At 38.4% G+C, this 19,888-nt stretch overlaps 1 protein-coding gene across 2 annotated transcripts in view; it reads right to left on the bottom strand.

The window, feature by feature from the left end:
• Positions 1-19,888, bottom strand: part of STAG1 (STAG1 cohesin complex component) — a 128,075-nt gene that overhangs the window by 87,484 nt on the left and 20,703 nt on the right. For both annotated transcript variants that reach the window (XM_062498991.1, XM_062498990.1), the window contains exon 4: positions 12,466-12,562. In XM_062498991.1, the coding sequence (XP_062354975.1) occupies positions 12,466-12,562 (97 nt within the window). The remainder of the gene's footprint in view (positions 1-12,465; positions 12,563-19,888) is intronic.

Here is a 19,888-nt window from a genome sequence, read left to right as displayed (position 1 = left end):
ATAGAAAAATAAGAGGAAGCATCATATCAAAACTGAAGTTAAAATAACACAATGAATAATTGCTCAACATGTTTTGGCATGGGTAAGAGAATGAGAGAGCATATATTAGAGCCAAAATCCATAAAAGTCTGGATATGCTTCTAAAAATACAATGCAAGAGGGAACTGTCACCTCAGAAATGAGAGAAGATAAACTGCTGGAACACACACAGATCACAGCAAGTGTTGACAGGACAAATATAAACGGAAATGTGGAAATGGGAGCAGAAAACTAGGAAAGGTCAATATACAGTGTGTTTCTCAACAGTCTGTGTCTAAGATTCACTAAGGAGTATTTGAGAGCAAAATATAAAAAATATTTACCTGTATAAACTATTAATACTAGAAACCCAAAACTTTACATAAGTAATAAAGCAGCAGGCCCCAAAAAGAGTGCTGAAAGACAAATAGTCATAAATGGCAAATGAAATACAAGAGGGAATGAAAAGCCTATTAATTAACATAAAGATAGTGGACTCAAGGGGGAAAATTAATCAAGAGCTGCTAAGGAAAAAGGAAAGAAGAAAAACACACAGAGGACCACTGCAAGTAAAGCATGTTTAATCAGAGAAACACCTTAAATAACTCCTCTTACATTGCTTTGGATCCTCCACCTTACAAATTTAACTACCAGAATTCGTTGAAATGGTGTATTTTGTGCAAATTAAAAATGGCTGTGTAAACACACCATGTATTGTCATGTAATTCCTGACTGATGCAAGACACCGAATAAAGCAGCCAGCTGACTCACAGAATGGTTTGGGTTGAAGGGCCCCTAAAGCTCATCTCGTTCCAAGGCCCTGCCACGGACAGGAACACCTTCCACCAGACCAGGTTAATCAACCCTGTAACTCTTCTGGTTGTGTCTTACAGCTTGGGGAAAAAAAAATCTTTCAAGTGGGAAAATGCAGAGTAATACTATAAAACAAAGTATTTTAACAGAATCTTCATCAAGTGTTTTAGTTTGTAAAGGACATTTAATTTTCTCAGTATTTTGTAACAAACAGTGTTTTTTCTCCCAGCTTTCAGCACTTCCACCAAATTTTCCTTCTAGGACTTTTCAGTGCTCCCTCTCCCTCACTTTAAGTTTAAAATGCCTAGAAGCCTTAATATCAGGGTGACTTTCCTGTAAAATACTCACATTTTTAAGTTTAACCAGACAGCTGAGTTCTCTATACAGTTTTTTTGGGCATAACTACATTCTCATTCCTGTCAACATAGACTCTTAATTGCTCTCTTGTCCTTCCCCCATGATGTCCTTGAAGCTCACAACATAAACACCAAGGGGTGTTACACTATGGATCACCGGCTTGAGGAAAATATTCAAAAATGGAGTTACATTGTAATTTCTGGCCCTGTTCAGTGCTATATTCTGACTCCTTCACTCTGCAGTAGCTTAAAGCAGTCCCCCCAGGTGTGTTCATCAGGTGATAAGAGAAAACTTCTGTTTTGGCTGTTGAAGCAAAGCAAAACCACTGGGATGTATACCTGCCCACCTGCCTCTCTTTTCTTCTGCTTCCTAAGCTCCTCTGTGGAGATGTGTCCTCAAAAGAACACATTCCTTTCTTGCAGTTTTCAGAATCTATAATTTCTTCCTTTTCCCTTATACCTTGCTGCATTTAAAGGCACAAGTTTACCTTTCATCCTTCATTCCACTGTTACAGATGTTTCAGTTTTTTTCCTTCTCCTCCTTGCATTTTCCCTACAAGTGAGACTTCATACATGTAATTAATTTTATACGTCTCTAGGAAGACCTTGTAGCACCTTCCAGTGCGCAAAGGAGCTCTAAGAGAGCTGGAGAGGGACTCTGGACAAAGACCTGGAGTGATGGGACAATGAAGAATGACTTCCCACTGCCAGAGAGCAGGGATTGATGGGATATTGGGAAGAATTCTGCCCTGTGAGAGAGGTGAGGCCCTGGCACAGGGTGCCCAGAGCAGCTGTGGCTGCCCCATTCCTGGAAGTGTTTAAGGCCAGGCTGGACAGGGCTTGGAGCAGTCTGGGATAGCAGAAGGTGTCCCTGGCCATGACAGGAGGTGGAACAATAGGAGCTTTAAGGTCCCTTCCAGCCCAAACCATGCTGGGATTCTGTGACATTTAATGCTCTGTTGCTGTTACTAAAGGCTGACAAGAGTAAGAAAGAAATGCAGGGAGGACTGCCCATTTTCACAGTCCCTACCACCTTAAACTGTTTGCACGAGATCAAAGTTTCCAACTCCCCTAAGAGTTAAATGCATTTTTCATCACAGTATAATGTCTCTCCCTGTTTCCAGCCAGAAGGAACAGCAAGCTTTGCTCAGCTCAGGCAGAAGGGAGCACTTCCCAGGCTCAGGACTGCTCTCTTTCCCCAAAAGCTGCCTGCTCTTCCCAAAGAAGTAGCCAGCTCAGAGCTCTATACACAGCACATAACCGAAGAATAATCCTGCTGTTACAGGCTACCATGGAAACCAGAAGGAAAAAAAGGGCTGAATATTAAAATTTGAGAGTGAGAATATCCATCACTGCTATTAGACATAACGGTTTGTAAATGCTTCTATTAATGGGTCTGGGCTGGAACCTTTCCTGTTTGCCACTTTCTCCTGTAAGTACTGCAAGTGGAGCTGAACACAGGACAGAGAAAATATCAAAAAAATCTTTACAGTTCAAGTGTACTCACACACCACAAAAAGGAGAAAAAAAAAGAACTATCTGTTTGATGCAAGGGTAAGCAACTCCAAATGCAAACATCAGAAATTAAACTTTAATCCATGGGTTTAGTTAAAAGTTGACAACAAATACATTCAAGAGTGAAACAGCAGAATAAGCTGTTTCTTTATTCTTAACAAAAATTCTTATTATTTCAGAATAAGCATATGACACCAGTAAGGGAACTTTCTGCATTTCTGCATCATCAACAAACCTTCACTATTTGGTTCCAGCCCCACAAGCCTGGTGTCTTCAGGGGAAAGTGGGGGGAGGGGTGGGGGGTGGGGGGGGGAAAGAGTGTAAAAAAGAAAATTACCTTAATTAACAAATCTTGAGAAGAAATAGTAGCTCAATCTGGCACAAAATGAGCTTTAAGGTCCCTTCCCACCCAACCCATTTTACAGTTCTATGAACTGCAAAAAATAATTTAAGATTTTTGGTAGGCCACAGCTTTAAAACAATCCCTCACTGCAGATCAGAAGTAAACTGTCTTCAAAGTCACTAAAAGCAGAATTTTAATGATATCTGCTATATGTCCTAATGATAGGGAACAAGAAGTGAGAATCTACAGCTGGTTCTAAACAGTAAGTAAAACTAAGACACATAAAATACAAAATCCGTGTTACAAGACATGGAGTTAAGAGCAGAAAGGTCACTGAGCAACTTGACTACTGACATTCAGCAACCCTTCCAGACTCCAAAAGTGACAAAGCTCCCAAGAGCAGAGGCCAGTTTACAGTTGCAGTGACGATGGCATGGGATTCCATGCCTTTTTTGGTTGTCAAACAAATTTGAAAGGAGTACTTTCAGGACTCCAGCTGACATCCCTTCAAACATGTCATGTGAGCAATATCTTCGGCACCAGAGGAGCTCCCTAAAAAGGCACTGTGGTACACACAGCCACTGCCTACAGCAGGACTTCCATGGGAAACACATATGCTCTAGCTGGTGAGATTCTCTATTTCTTTTGGTTCAAAACTTTGGAAAGAAAAACTCTTAAGTCCAGCCCTAATTGTGAGAAAGTACTTCTGGTTTTATGGAGATCTGTGGAAACAGACTCACCTGATGTCTTAAATTTTGCATTTAATCAGTCTTCACCACCATAAAAAAAAAAAAACCCTAGCAGCTTACAAGGCAGGCTGTGAGAATACAGGAATAACAACAATACTTGGTTAACCTTAAAAGATGTTGTTTTCTTGAAATACATCTGCCTCCTCTTCATCAATGAAAAAAAGTCACTTTGAAAGGCTAATTAAAGTGATCTGAAAAACAAAGTGGGGGGCATGAATGTTTGAGTCAACAGTACAGAAAACTGCCATTATTTATGTCACCACAAACTGAAATTCCACTACATCTATATCTATTTGACTAAATATATACAGTTTGTTTTCACTCTCAGAAGTTCCTGAAAGTATTTCTAGGCCCCTTTTCCTGACAGAACTTTTAAGTTATCCAGAACATTTACTTCAATAATGATGAAATAAAAGAGATTGTGGTGAATCTGACAAACTACAGTAAAGGTTTTCCAAAAAATGATGTAATGACTTTGTAGAAGCCAATTCCCACATGGGATGGTGCCTATTAAAGGCCAGTGACTGCTCCTAAGGGAAAGGGCTCTCATCAGCCAGAGGTGCTTTAAGCATCATCCCTTCACACCCAGGGCCAGTGCTGCAGGTAGAGGGCCAACACCAGCAGTTGAAAGCTGGAATTTAAGCTACTGGCATTACCAGAAAGAAATGCAAAACTCTACACCTGTGTCTGAGCTGGTGACAGTCACCCAAGAACTGGGCTCAGCTCTGCTGATAGCCAGGGAACTCCTGGCTGCTCCTGCAGGGTGCAGGAGCACTTTTGTACAACTCCCCTTCCTACCCTTGCAGGCGCCCAAAAACATTCCACCACACTTCCTGCTCCATGCAAATAAGGAAAAGACAAGGTAAAGGGTATTTACATCATTCTGCCCTGTAATGACTTTGACACTGGCAGTGCCAGAAAATGCAGTAACTTTCAGTTAAAAGGACATGAACAATTGTAAGGCTCAGCTCGTCATGGTTCAGGTTAAAGATGACTGAGGCAATCTGATCAGACTGATATAAATAAGGAAAGAAGTAGGCAGTGGTGGAATGTAAGCAGGACTGGATCTTCTTCAGAGTCCACTTCTTTCAGTTTAGGGTATCTCTTCTTTGAAACCCAAGCCTTTTTTTTTTCCCCCCCATATATCCAGCTACTACTGAATGCCTACAGATTAACAGAATATTGGATTTGGTTTAACCACTTTCTTTGTGCCAGAGAATACCACTTCATCATTAGGATACAGACCCTTTCCTATCATCCCCACTTCCTTCTCTTCAGAAATAATTACTGCAGTGTATCAGCCCTGCACTTAATCAAGTAAGTCTATGGATTCATTAATGCAAAGGAGAGAGAACTGTAATTACAGTGTTTGCTTAGAGAAATATAATTTTTTCCAATTTAATTCCTGCCCTTGATCTTCAAAAAGTCTGACTAAACCTTCAGCAGAATTTGCATCTTTGGAAAGGCCAGTGACATGAGTACTTTTCCAATTTGTAATCCAGTCAGAAAACATCTAAGATCTAGTGGTATTTGGTTGCTTTTTTATACTTAGTTTTTGTCTTCCCAGGAAGCACCTGTCATCTACAGTAAATCCAGCAATGTATCTCACACATGGCTAGCAAACTCATACACTGACATAATTTGTTCACAAGTCTGAGAATAATACTAAATCAGACTAAGACTTTTACTCATATGCTTAGAATAGAGGGTGTTCCTTCCGAAACAAATTAGTATACTAGAGGAAAAAAAAAAACATAAATAAAGAGGAAATGGCACAGATCTGGCTAGTAAGGCAGCAACTATTTGGAATTATTAACACCAAGAGCTATTTACTGCTCATCCATTGAAAAGCTATAGCATTAAAAGCATGGTGTGAGAGACTCCTCAAGTTTTACCTCTGTAGTTATGTGAGTAGTGCTATTTTCCAGATCAACATACATATAATTAAATTAACATAGTGGAAAACAGGCGATACTATTTGAACTCCTTGCAATTCTTCTCCAATGAGCAGTGCCAAAAATAATTTTACAAGCTCTGAGTTTACTTGGTAGTGCACAGGGGCAGAACACAGACTTTGTTCCAAGCTTACAAGGAGTGCTTTCATTTTCAGCAGAGATTTGAACTTATTATACAGAACTAGCAGCGCAGAATTAATTACAAAGCTAATTTGTCTTTCCTTACACATTACAGATTTTCTCTAAAATATTCTATCACCATGAGTTCTGTCAATTAATTCAATAAATTTATTTTAAATTATTTGAAATTTATATTAATTCATACCCATAAACTAGTTAATAGCTGATTTTAAGCCAGCTGCTTTTTTGGTGTGCTGTTGTATGTGAAATGTGAATAGTTTGATATATTCAAGTAGCAATTAATAAAGAAAATATGTTTGGTTTAAATTTCTGTTGCTCCTGTTACCAATTCACAGAGGGAAACCTTGGATTGCAGTCAGAACTCAGCACAGCAGGTATTTCATTCAGATTTTCAAACCACAAAGCAGCGTGCCCTTCCTTCATGTCGCCTGAACTGAAAGTTAATTCCTATGGCTTTTTCCCACTTGTTTCTCAAAGTAGCAGCATACATCTTTTGGGAAAGAGATGCCATTAGTTCACAAGTGACTATAAAACGTATTGAACTACTTCAACACTTTTTTACTCTTTCAGATGGGATTATTTTTTTTAAATTTTTCAACCCTTCTCATCCCCAGAAAACAGTAACATGCAGAATTCAAAAAAGAAGTTGTAATTACTTTCCTTACAGCCAAAGAATCTTTGAAGAGCTAAAGAAGAGGAAATAGTAATGAAGGAAGGGTACATGAGATGACAAGTACAAATACATTCAGTAACAAAGAGGAAGAAATAGTAAAATCCTTTTTGATTTAAAACTACACACACAACAAAACCAAAGCTTTAATTTCCAAAATTTCAACAGATATTAACTATTTGTAATTCTTCACAAAAAATTTATTTTGATATAACCATATTAATTGTCAAGTGTCTGATATGAACTTCTTAACCCTACCTAAATTCACTGAAAGAACTAATGAAATATTTAATGTATGTCTGGTAATCTGATTTACCTTCCACCCAAACAATTTTCATCTTATTTTCAGTTTGAACTTTGTAAACTTTCACTTCAAGATAAACACACTGTAAGAATTATCTCAAGGCTCAGAAACAAAAAGTACAAAGTTCAGTTCTTGTTTATCTACACCACACATGAAATTAAGATTAAGCCATTTCCATCTTAGTCTTATCTTCCCATTTCTGAATGGGGTTACCTGCATTTTTGTAACTGCTTTATAGTTATTAGGGTGCATTTATTTCATTATACTATGCATAGAAAATATTTCAGAAATCCTTGACCTTGCTATGACTTAAATCCTACACAATTTTTCAAAATGCATATTAGTTCTTACTTTGCAACATTCTCCCCTATATTCACACACTGAAAAGGGATTTTGTTGAAGAAATTGAGAAAGCAGACTTTATACACTTAATAAAAATACAAGCTCCAGTGCAATCAATTGAAGCATTTTCTAATTTGGTAACAATACAAAATATTTATGATACCAACTTCTTAATAATAACTGAATGACTGAAGAGGTAAAGATTTTTTACACAAGCCAAAGTCAGCAATATTTCTCACTCTCTGCAGTTCCTTGCAAAAGGCCCACATGCAGGGAATTAGATTTACCAGTGTCTTCTTTGTGGTCCATAACGTTCACCTGCACAGGACGACGATTCCATAGATCAAAAATAAAACCATGGACACTAATTTTTTTAGACCATTTCTCTAATTACCAGGTTATACCCTCTATTAAAATATTATTAAACAGAGTAAGTAACACTATTTCCTGGCAAATTTGCTTTCTGGAATTCTTTCCAACAGCAAAGCAAGCACTTGCTTGATCACTGATTTTGCCAGACCATATAATGGCCACTCTATGCTGCTTTTTCCTAGTTTTAGCCTTAAATTTCCTTTGGCAAAACAGAAATCTTAAGTCTGCTCTTAATTAAGCTCATATAACATTAACAAAAGCCAAAATAAGCAAGCTAACTCAGAACTCCTGCATTTATTGGCTCAGCTTGCACCATTCAATCAGAATTTGACAAATGATCTAGAATAGATGAGAACAACCAGGCACTCAAGGATGAAGTGGGAAGAGAGTGTGGAACCCCAAATGTTTGATTCACAGGAAAACTTCCACAAAGGAGTCTGGCTTTAAGCCCTGGGGAAAGACTCACAGACAGATCTCTGCTTACTCACAACTGAGAAAAACACCAGCCTTAAGCAGCACCAGCAATCCAGGCCATCACATGACAACTGGAATTTTTGCTCATCAATGACCACTTCCGAAAACCTGCTTTAAAATTTACAGTTTCTGGCTTATCCATCAGAAAACAAATGAGAGGGAAGGAAGTGGATGAGAAAGAAGGAAAGGGAAAAATTTCACTGTACACTTGAAAGCAGTCAAGTAGTTTCCTCTTCAGTTATGTGAGACCCTTTTCCCCTGGAAAAGAAAGCCTATTTTCTCCCATGGTCTCAGTTGCTGGTTTTCCTTCACAGCTCAAGAGGCTGTTTCAACCACTAATTGCTTCTGGTTAGGAAAAAAAAATATATTTATTCCACAAGCATGGCTCTCTGCCTTTAAAATGTAGAAAGGTCAGAGTGCTGGAGGAGCTTTCTGTTTGTTTTCTATCAATAACAGAAGGCATGAGCTGACAAGCCATGCAGATACCCAAGTCAGCTCTAAAGCCAGGGAGCTCCAGAAATGGAAACAGCCTGGTTGTCATAGCAGCAGAGCAGGGTACCTGAGCTAATTACTCAGTCTGAGAGGCAGAGCTAATTAGCCCTGATGCAGCATCACACTGACACAGTTACAATCCTTCTGGGACCTCAAATACATATTGCTGATTAGACATTTCAGTTTGCTTGCAACCAGCTCAGAGAGCTCAGCACTCAATGCTGTGCTTTACATAAATATTAAAAAGAAGAAGAGAAAAAAGGGGGAAAAGAAAAAATACGTTCTTACAAAGAAGAAAGCAATGGAAGAGAGCTCACAAAAACTCCCAGAAAACTCTGAACATCCATCTGCAACATTTCTGCAAGGGAGGAGGGTGCCTGAATCCACAATGCTGCCGACCAAAGAACAACAAAGGAGATGGAAATTTCAGTAGTGTGGATACACACCCACCCCCAGTCCAGTGGCACTTCACTGAAAAAAAGGGCTTTATAATTACAATAATCATACAATAATGTCAAAAGGTTGCCTGTTACCTAACAATGAAAACTCTGAAATTTTGCTCCTGACTTAGAAAAAAGAAAGCAAATACAATACCACCTGCTTTACAGACTGTATATCAAATGGAAAATGAACACCTACTACCAACAGACATTCCTGTTTTATTTTCAAGGACAAACAGCATTTTTGCTGTTTTTCCATAAAGAAGTAGTATTTTATCACTTACCTTTTCACCTTTCTAAGGTACTATCTGATACAAGACACTCCCTCTAAGGGAAGCAGCAACACATTTTAAAAGGGTCAGAAACAAAAAGTGAATCGGTGAAAGTATTAGTCCTTGTTAACCATTTTTCTGCCAGAGAAATTCAGCATAACATGATGGAAAAGACTACACAGACAAGCTATGAAAGGCAGGGACTTTTCTGTATTCTCAAAGGAAAAAAAGAAGCAAGATAAAGAAAAATTCTTTACATAACCATTTCACTTCTTTGTAATCAAAACTTGCAAAGGCAACATATGCACAGATTGAGCAGGCAAACTAGAGGAAAGATGACATGGCAAGTGACCAACTCCCATGCAAATCTGCTCATTGAACTGAGATGTTTTGACAGTTCAATACGAGAAACTTCTCATTTTCACCAAATAGCAATCTAAAACACAGAGAGATTACTAGAGTCACACTAAAACCTAATCTCCTATGTTTTTAATGGATATACATTAAATAGATACTCAGAAGAGTTGACAAAGGACAGACATGTTTGAATATTTGGTGTGTATTTATTGAATTTTAAATTGCACAGATCTTTGACATTCACCTGCAAAAGACACTAATTTAACAACTGTTAGCATTAACAATTTACATAATACTCCTGCTTACTCATGTTCACAAGAGATCACTTCTCATTTCAGCAACACCTACAAGCAAAGCTGGAAGATGCCAAGAAGGTCATTCAAGATCTGTGCTGCGCAAGGGAATGGGATAAATAGAGAAAAATCAATGTTTCTCTGAACAGAAGGGTATTTTTTCAGGGTCAATAATGTTGCTAAATAAAAGTTTGGTGCCTGGATTTCTAATTAAAATCACTAAATGGACACACACTCTTCCACCTGCTCAAAACACTTGAAAGACACATCAAGCTAAATGTACTTTACACATATTTAGATATCTAGTGATTCTAAGCACTACTGAAACAGTAGATTTATAAATCTAGCATCACAATTTCCTGAGAAACTTTGTCCCAAGTTAGTTGTCCTCCTCCCTTCAGTTAAGGATCACAAACTTAGATATATCTATCAGTCAGCACTTAGATCCAACTTTGGGAAAGGAGGCTGGAGAATCCAAGACAATGTTAGTGGAGCAAACTGATAAGAAGAAAATTAAGGAAGATAAAGCAGTCATTGAGATTCACAAGGTGGTTATTTATCAGAAACATAAATAAGCAAGAATGTCAATGAAGTCTCTAAAGGGCAATAAAGATGTCATAATATATGATATTCCCATGAAAAAGAATCTTGGTCTTCCTCACAAAATACAGAACAACCCCCTGTTTCTCATTTCCATTAAGGACAGCTTGGTATGTACTTTACCCTAAGTGGACTAGCAATAAAATATTCTCTTCTGATAAGCTTTATTTATTCTAGAAAACAAGCATATTACTGGAAACTGAAAAGAACTCCACTGTTTGCCAGGATTTAAACCCTATTCTATAACTGTTACTACAGCCACTGCAAAAATTCCAGCACAGAAATAAATCTCCCAAACATGCTACAGACTTGGGAAAAAGTAATTTTTGCTTCCTTTCTCCTACCATTGCTGTTAAGGACCAGAAGGCACTGAAAGAAGCTCAGCAGAGATAGCCCTGGGATACAGAGCAGAGCAATGAAAATGAAAAGCCACCATTCAAAGTAAAGCCAAGTAAGTCAATGACATCAGGCACTTGCAGTGCTGCTGCCTCCCAGCCAGTAACAGAAAGCTTTTCTGGGAAACACTTGCTCCAGCAGCATATGGCTGACAGTGGGCATTCAGCCTGCATCACTCACCAACAAGTGGCTTAAAAAATAGGAATCTTATCACTGTGTTGCTTTCTCTAATGAAGAGAAAGAAAGGGAGAATAAATTAGAGAGCAGCAGGAGAATGAAGATTTTTATGACATGCCTTCACCAAATGCTTGCATCAACAAGAATATAAACATATGGCCAAGGATGCCTTTGGTTTAATGCTGCCTAAATTCTTACAAATAAGCTTGTCAGGTTGCTTTTTTTTCATATACACCTTCAGGAGAAAGTTAAAAAAAGAGAGAAAAGCACACAGAATACAACTACTTCCACATAAGCTGCCAAACACAATTGAAAAATGTTTCAGGGGTTCTGTGTGAACAGCGCAGACACTGACACTGGTAACCTAAGCCCTAACCTTCAGCCCTTTCACAGAATGCTCCCAGAGCTTCAGTCTTTCCTGTCACCCACAAAATAAGTTTATTTCCTTCAGCTATGAAAAAGGGTTGCTGAAGCTGCTGATGGTTCCTATTTCTTTACTCTGTTGCTTTTAACTACTCAAGACTTCATCTTATACTTAAGAAGGAAGAAAAGGGACTTCTACCCAGACCATTTGATGCCTAAAGGTGTATTCCCACAACAGATACGAAATGAAGAGAAAGAATTTCTGAAATGTGGGTTGTTCTCAACTCTATTCAAAGTAAATTCCAGGAAGCACCAGAAAACAGTAAACAGTTTGGTTCTGGGCACTAAAGAGAGAGGGGAACTGTCTCCTTTCAAGGCTAAGTTAACTGAAAAAAGACAACACATGAAAAATTCATTAGAAGGCACAGTGTGGCAAAAGAATGCTAGAATGGCTGACTGCTACATGTCTGCTAATGGAGATTGCTTAAGTAAGGTATAAAAGGCAGGACACTCGCTGCTGATGTGATGAAGTACCACAGAGGAACAAATAACACTGGAGCTTCATCCACAAGAAATCTTTCTTGCTAATCGAAGTGAACTGAACCTGACTCCTTCCTCTTCAGTCAAAAAAAAATCCTAAAAAGAAAGAAAAAAATCATCAAAGTTAAGGTATAGTTACCTACTAATTTTTGCAATTAAAAATTGGGAAGAAACAGAAAGGGGAAAGAAAGATACGCCTACCTGGAGTGCCAGATCTTTTGTCTCCTGCTGCTGACGAGTAGAACTTCTCTGTGAGGATTTGTACACTTTAGCATGATGACAGAAAAGTGAGAAAGAGAGAGGGTAGCCCTTGACAAACAAACTTTAAATCAAGTTATTCTGGAATGCAGACAATATTTCTGTACAAACCATGCACACAAGGAACACCAATCCAAGTGTCTTCCCCATCTTTACCAGCATTTGCATTAACACACATTTGTAGGTCAGATTTATTCTATACAACTTGTTTCCCATGTTCTGTACCTCGACATCCTGAACACTGGATAAAGAAGTTGATTAAATCCAGAAGTGCTATGTCCCTGTCTTGTTTATATGATTCAATCCAGTCGTCCACCACAGACTGTCAAGAAAAAAAGAATACTTATCAGAGACTCATAAAGAGTGTTTTATTAAAGGCAAATTACTTATTAGTTTCAGAATATAATTTTATAATTGAGCATTTATTTTGCGTAATTATACATATGAACAAATTCAGAAATCTATGCACTTTCTCTCAAGGTGGAAACAGAACAAATATTGTTAGAGAGCAGAACTGTATGTACCATTTTCTGGTATTGTATTGTATAAACACAAGTTCAATTTGAAATTACTGTAATTCCTCAAAGCTACTTAGAGTGCTTTTAGTATTAAAATTGTGTTGAAAAAAACAAACACTGTTACTCCATTCAGAATGACCAACATATAATCCCAAAAAACTGATGAGTAGAAATACTTTGAGATAAATGCTGATTTTATATTGCATAGTGAGTAACTCAGTATTTATAAAGGCCAAAGTAGTACATCAGTCACTCAGGAACACTGTAACTAGTTCAGAAAAACAAAATATAATGAGGAACACATAGTAAATAAAATAATACACAGAAGTTGGACTTAGGGTGTTTGTAAGCTACCTGGATCACAGGATAGGAAACTCAGTCAGTTTTTAACTGCCCTCAGAACTACAGTTAACCAGGAGATATTTTTATCATCTCTGACATTCCAAGCTCCTCAGCTACATAAACACTATAGGTAAAGAATTGTGTATATTTAATGTAATCAGATATTATGCTTTACTTATTTTATGAGGAAGAAGACAAACATTTCTGTTCAATACATGCAACAGCAATAATTAGGAAAAGTTTATGTTATCAGAGCACACCTTGCCAACAGATTAATTTATTCTAGATGGTTCAGGTCTACAATGAATTTCTGTAAAATTAAGTTTAAAAAATCACACACACATACAAACACCCCACTATGCCCACACAACCGGCTTCTACCATGCTGAAAAGGAATCAATACAAAAGACAAAAAAATCCAAACAATTTGTTCTCTTAGAAGAATCTGCCTTTTTCTTAGTAGCTGTAAGGAAGGATCTTGAAAAATCCCTCTACAGTTTCCAGTTTATCCAAGTACAAACTCCCAAGACTACCAGTGGGCCCAGGGCAGGTATGTGAGGAAAAGGATGCAGCAAACCAGTTGTGTATGTACCAGAGACACACAGAACTCTGAACGGAGCCGTATTTAACACACATCACTACACTCACCCTTGAGCCAGGAGCACACTAGTAGTGCTATCATGTTATCCAACAAACAGCATGAATCTCTAAACATCCAATTTGCCAGGAAACTCAGTTTTCACAGGTTTTGCCTCCCAACACACACACACACATGCACACCACACCCCAGCCCGCAGGAGAATCAATCTCAAAAAGGGGTCTATCTGTTACTTAGAAGAAATTAGAAAGCAAGTCTTGGCCTCTAATATGCTTCACACAAGTTGAGGAAGCAGCAGCACAAAACCAGTTATCTAGAATGTTATGTCACTGTTATTTCATCATGAATTCAGACCTGTTCCTGGAAGTATCAATCCTTTAAATCAATCAATCAATCAGCAAAATTCTCCAGGGCACACAAACCAAGTGTAGCCGAATGCAAAAAGTATTTACTACACCAAATATTGACACAGCTTAATGATCAGGCTGTTGGTGTACTACCAATTTACAAGATTTGTTTGAACAGATCTATTACTGTAGATATCAGAACAACATGAAATTGCCAGAGCTATTTTTTACACTAAAGAAAACAGCAGCTGTGCTGGGTCAGACGACAAGTTCACCTGCCCAACAGGGCTTATACCTGTAGGGAAAAGGATATGAAAAGGGCAAGAATACACTGATATTTCTGAGTTACTGTCCCTGACTCTTAAGATTGCAGCTAATTTCTTCTCTCATAGATATGTCTGTCTAAACCAGCTTTATATCTCCATCATCTTGCAGAAGTGTGCAAAGGTTAGTTATTCACTGCAAAATAAAAGAATAATTGTGTTTTAAACTTGCCAATTGTTAGATCCATTTCATGCAACCCAATTCTTAAGAAACAAGAAAGAACAAACCCCAAGCCCCTGTTTGCATTTTCCATGCTTCCATCTGGTCATCTCTTTCCAGGCAGAATAATCATGCTCTGCATCATGTGGCTCACCCAGAAATAATTCTGTATCTTTATCCTTGCCCACTCTTGTCACACGTCTCTTGATAGTTTCTGAAGTCTATTATATTTTTCCTTTGAGCCTGGGAAATCTCAGCTGCTTTTCCTGAGTGTTAACAACTAGTTTCCCAGCATCTGTTCATTATCCACAGGCAAGTTTCACAGAAAACACTCTCCATGGAAGTAAGGCTGGCCCAAGAAATTCCCTCCCACGTTCAGTTTTACTCCTGTTTGTTGCTACAACACACTGCCCCTTCAGCCATACCACTGCAGCTCCTCATGCACTGTGCTATCAACACTGCCAGTGAACCCTTTTGGAATTAAAAAAGGGGGGAGCCAAGGGAAGAAATACGAAGGGACACCTTTACATTTTGCTTCTGCTTCTTTTATACAATTATTCAAATTGTTTTTGCAGCACTATCTCAAACTGAAGCATCAGTACAGCTCCTCTTCTTCTATTTTTTGTCTCTCATACAAAAATAATTGTGTGGGACACACTGGGTCCATGGGCACTGGGGGCCCACTCTGTCCTACCAGTGTGTGGCACTTGCACTTTCAACCCGGAATCATTGTGCAATTTACAGAAAAATAAAGTGGCTCATCTCCAGACTTGGGGACCAGACTTGAGGCAATGCAGTCTTCAGTGGCAGCAGTAGATAAGAAAAGCAGAAAAATCAGAGCAAAGGTTCTCAAGAGGCATAGCAGGCACAGACTGTCTTGACCTCCCAGAGAACTGACAAAGCTGTAAGTAACATCTGAATTTGTGGGTAGGGTTCATTTGATCTAAGCTGGCAAGCACAGGTTCCTCAGTGCCTTGGCACTCACCACTGTGTGTGACACACACACACACACACACAGAGTCAGTGTTCAGGGAGCTGTCAGTGTAACTCCTTGCTCTGAACAGATGCGTGCGGAGAGCTGAGAGAGCTCCTGTTGCACGAGGTTTGTGTTTACCCCAAGAGAGCCCCCACTGACAAGTCACATACAGGCACCTGAACTGCCAGCATTAGCACAGAGCCACACCAACAGCATTCACTAAGCCCTAAAAATCAGTGCCCCAAAATAACACCCACAGAGCCACACACTCAGCCCCTCATGCACATTTGGCGTGCTGGCTGCCTAATTTAGTTAGATTACAGTTTAAGGCAACAGGAGATAATGAAGCCAGACTACATATGCTACAACAGTTGGAACTTAATCAAACTGTTGGCTTTTCATGTAACAGAAAAGAACTATAAAAACTGAAAACACTAAATTAATAAATAAAAATTACACACATCAGACCCAAAAGAGAGACAAGTATCAAGTGAACCAAGACAAAACAGTAGAAATCCAAATACTAGGAAACAAGATTGAATACAAGCAAAAAAAGAATCAAACCACAGGCAGCAGTGCAGCAAATGGTGAAACATGCAAACTTTGCCAGAAACTGAATTATTTTGCATAAATATGCATAGAGAGAAGAATTCCTATTAAAAATGAGGATTTCTAACCAACAAGCCCCAGGTTACAGCAAACCCTCTTTTCATAAATAATCCAAAAGCAAACTCAGGGAAATGACCCACATCTAATCATCTTGCCCAGAGACCTCCTGTTCTTGCCCCTTGCTGTCACCTGTCCCAAGCACAGACCATTAACACCTTGAAGGCACATGTGGTGACAGGAGGGAAGGACCAGGTGGCCTTTTCAGAAGGGAGGTAGCTACAAAGCAGTTTCCATCCTCCAGAATTCATCCCCACAAGTCTCCCTGCCTAATTCCACAAAACACCTAGGAAAAGAAGGCAGCAATAGATTGCATGAGCTGCTCCAGTGCTCCATCTGCTTCCAGAGGATTTTACCGTCAGATGCAGTGGGGAGCATGGATTTACCATATGGAAATGTGCACTTTTTTCATACACTTTCACGCTGTCTATGAAACACATGATAAATTCAGCATTTTGGGGAGGCACAGGACCTACAGGACACGTCCTGCAGTCTGCCCAGGGGCAGCAGATCCATGCTTTTGGGATTCACCAACTTCAAGGCATACACACAAGGAAAAGGCTCTCTTGGCAACAAGCTCAACTGCACAGATAAAACCTCCAAATGACTCCAGTAACACCAACAGCCCTCCTCCACTCCCTGCTGGTAGGACACACCTACACACACATGCACACACTTACATACATAGACACAGCCACATACGTGCACCACATCTCTGGGCCAGTCAACAAATCCATACAGGTACATTACAAAAATAAGACTCAACCTTTCTTTCTTATTATGAAATTGCTTCTGGTCTTATGAGAACTGAGTAAAAATTCAAAGTTTCCTGCAAATGGCAGCTGATGTATGATACAAATACAGGGTCAGTACAAAGATTTTCCAAAGCCTGCAACAGTTTTCAAGAGACTCTCACAGAAATGAACTCCGATGAGTCTGTTTTAAGAACTACCACAGAGCATAATTTGAAGAATATGCCAGGTAAACAATGCTACATAAATAAGAAGCCTAAATGAAGTCAATCAAGTAGCAGAATAGATCCACAGTCTGAATAAACAATTTCAAATCAATCAACTTGAAGAAATATTGACCTTCACATCTCCAAGTCTGCTGAAAGATAAATCAAAGCTTTTTATGGTACTGAAGAGGAACAGCAGCTTGGGGCTGCCAGTAAAAGCAAGTCAGATGCAATGAATGAAATAATGAAGTTAGTGATCTAATTACCTCCTCTAGGCTTTGCAGCTATGGATCAATTTTATATTCCTTCAGTGCAAGAGAATTTTGGAGCATTAATGCTGGAGGAACCAGAGGGACTGACTGCAGAGGACACCTTGCCAGCTCATGTAAATTAACACAGTCCCACTAAATATTAATGAAAGCTGATTTCAAAAAACGGTATTTCACAATTTCAGTTTAGTAACAATCTGGCAACAGTGCTACAAACAAAAGGTAAAACAAATGACACTGTATACAAAGTGCATATAAAAATGGAGTCAATTGAGTCAACTGCAAACCAAGCCAAATTGAGTTGAGTATAAAGAACTTTAAACAATTTTCCATTTCATACAACTGATCATGGACATGCTTCATTTACAGTGAATGTGAAAGAAAAAAATTACTCTAGAATGGGTGTGCAATGTGTTTACATCAAGGTAGGAAAAAATCCAAAAATCAAAGCTTACACTAACTTCAGCCAAAACCCCAAAATCACTCAAATGAAATTTGAAACGGATTAAAAAAGGAATACAGAGTGAAATATTTCAATAACCTGTATAAAGAGCAACTCAAATAGAAAAGTAGAAAATACACTTTAACAGACAGCAAGAAGAACTTAGTACACTAAAAAGAAGGACCTAGGGGAAAAAAAGCAAGTAGTGAGAGACTTAAAACACTCTGCATAAAAATTTTTAACTGAATCTATTCAAGCTGGATTTAAAAAAAATAATATAAGCCTTTTAAGGATAAATTTTATGAAAACTGAAGAAATTACACAGATGGCTGCTAGGGAGAAGGTAGCTCCTAATGTGTGAAAGTATGTACAATTTAGATTGGGCAGTACATTCCAGGATGAGTGCAATGCATTCCAAACTGCAGGCAGTAAGTCTAATATACACCCAGTGAAAACCTAAATAAGGATAAGAAAAATTAACTGCTGCTTGAGGACATGCACTTTATTCTTTTTCTCTAAGGATCATAATTTTAAATTATGAAAGAGTTCATACTTTGCTAACACCCATCGTGCACTTCCTGATAAGCCAAAATTATTTTCTTTTAAAAAAAACCCAAAAAAATCTCACTTTAGATAACAGTAAGCCACAATGAGAAAATTTATTTTCTCCAGTGTCTACCTACGTAACTTTTTATTTTCTGAAGCACAGAGAAGAAAGGAATACAATCCTAGAGGTATTTCTTCCCAATAAAACTAAGGGATTTATAGTCTCCATACAGGATTATCTGTTTGGCATTTTGTGTAAATACATAGTTCTGTGCAGTAGACTGGGTATTAAATGTCATTACACAAGGAAATCAATTTAACATGTTACATTGAACCATTTGGGAGAAAAAACACTACCAAAATAAAAAAAAAAAAAATTTCTCTGAGGACAATCTTAGAATGGTAAAGTTTAACTGGCATTACACTGAGGGCATAAAAGGAAAATTCTGCTTTCAAACGGACTAAAATCACAGGAACTCATGAGGCTGGGCACTCTTGCCCAGCAGATCCACACTACTCAGAGCAGCAGTTCCTCACCTGAGTGCACCACACAAAGCTCTCACCAAGAAGATTTTCTAAGGTGGTACAGAACTTTTGCAGGTGCTCATCTCTCACAGTTGACATGTTACACCATTTCCAAGGGGCTGTGTCTGTTCAAGCTGAGCCAATCACAGGTGTGAATGATGCCACAAAGCATCAAAACTGCTCATACAACATTGAACACCAGAATGAAAAGATACTTAGAGGAGTGCTGAAACAAAACTGAGCTCTTCCAGTAAAAGACCCATCAATTTATTAAAACACATTATTTGTATTCCTTCGCTGGCATGGTTTGTAAAGGGTTCACAGATCACCCCAGACACTTCAAAAAACATCAACATTCTAGAGAGCAAAAGACTACTCTGCCTTCAAGTATAATGAGTATTTTCAGGTATGAATGCCTTCACCCACTGCACTACTGCCACTTGTGTTCACATCAACAGCAGAATCATCTCACATCTTATTAAATCACAAGGGAAAAGAAGCCTTGTGTGATGACGGCAGAAAAATTCACTTGGTATTAAGGGATACTCCTCTAATTAATTAATGCTTCATTTGATGGCTAAATTGTTCCCAGTGTAACAACTATAAAAATGTGTACCTAGTTTTGATTTTTTTTCTTTTAATTCAGTACCATACAATCAAGAGCAAAGCAAGATTACTATAGAAGAAATCTGCCTAGCAAAATGAAAGTTTAAGTATTAATAATACATGAAGTTATTTTGCCCAGTAAACTTTAGAGACTGCATACTCAAACTCCTAAGGAGTTTCTGAGTCAATCTGGGGAAACTAAGTTATTATCCATCCTTCAAGGTGGAGGATACAGCAGTTAAAACACAGTAAAGGACAATTAAACTAAAACATGCCTTTAACACAAAAAGCATGGGTAGTACTTAATCCATATCTGTGTATTTTCAATCTTCAAAGACCTTTGCTTTCAGAAATAGCTGAGGAAGACACAGA

This window comes from Cinclus cinclus, chromosome 10, assembly GCF_963662255.1.
Source record: "Cinclus cinclus chromosome 10, bCinCin1.1, whole genome shotgun sequence".
Taxonomy (NCBI): domain Eukaryota; kingdom Metazoa; phylum Chordata; class Aves; order Passeriformes; family Cinclidae; genus Cinclus; species Cinclus cinclus.
This window is presented reverse-complemented; position numbering and strand designations above follow the sequence as displayed.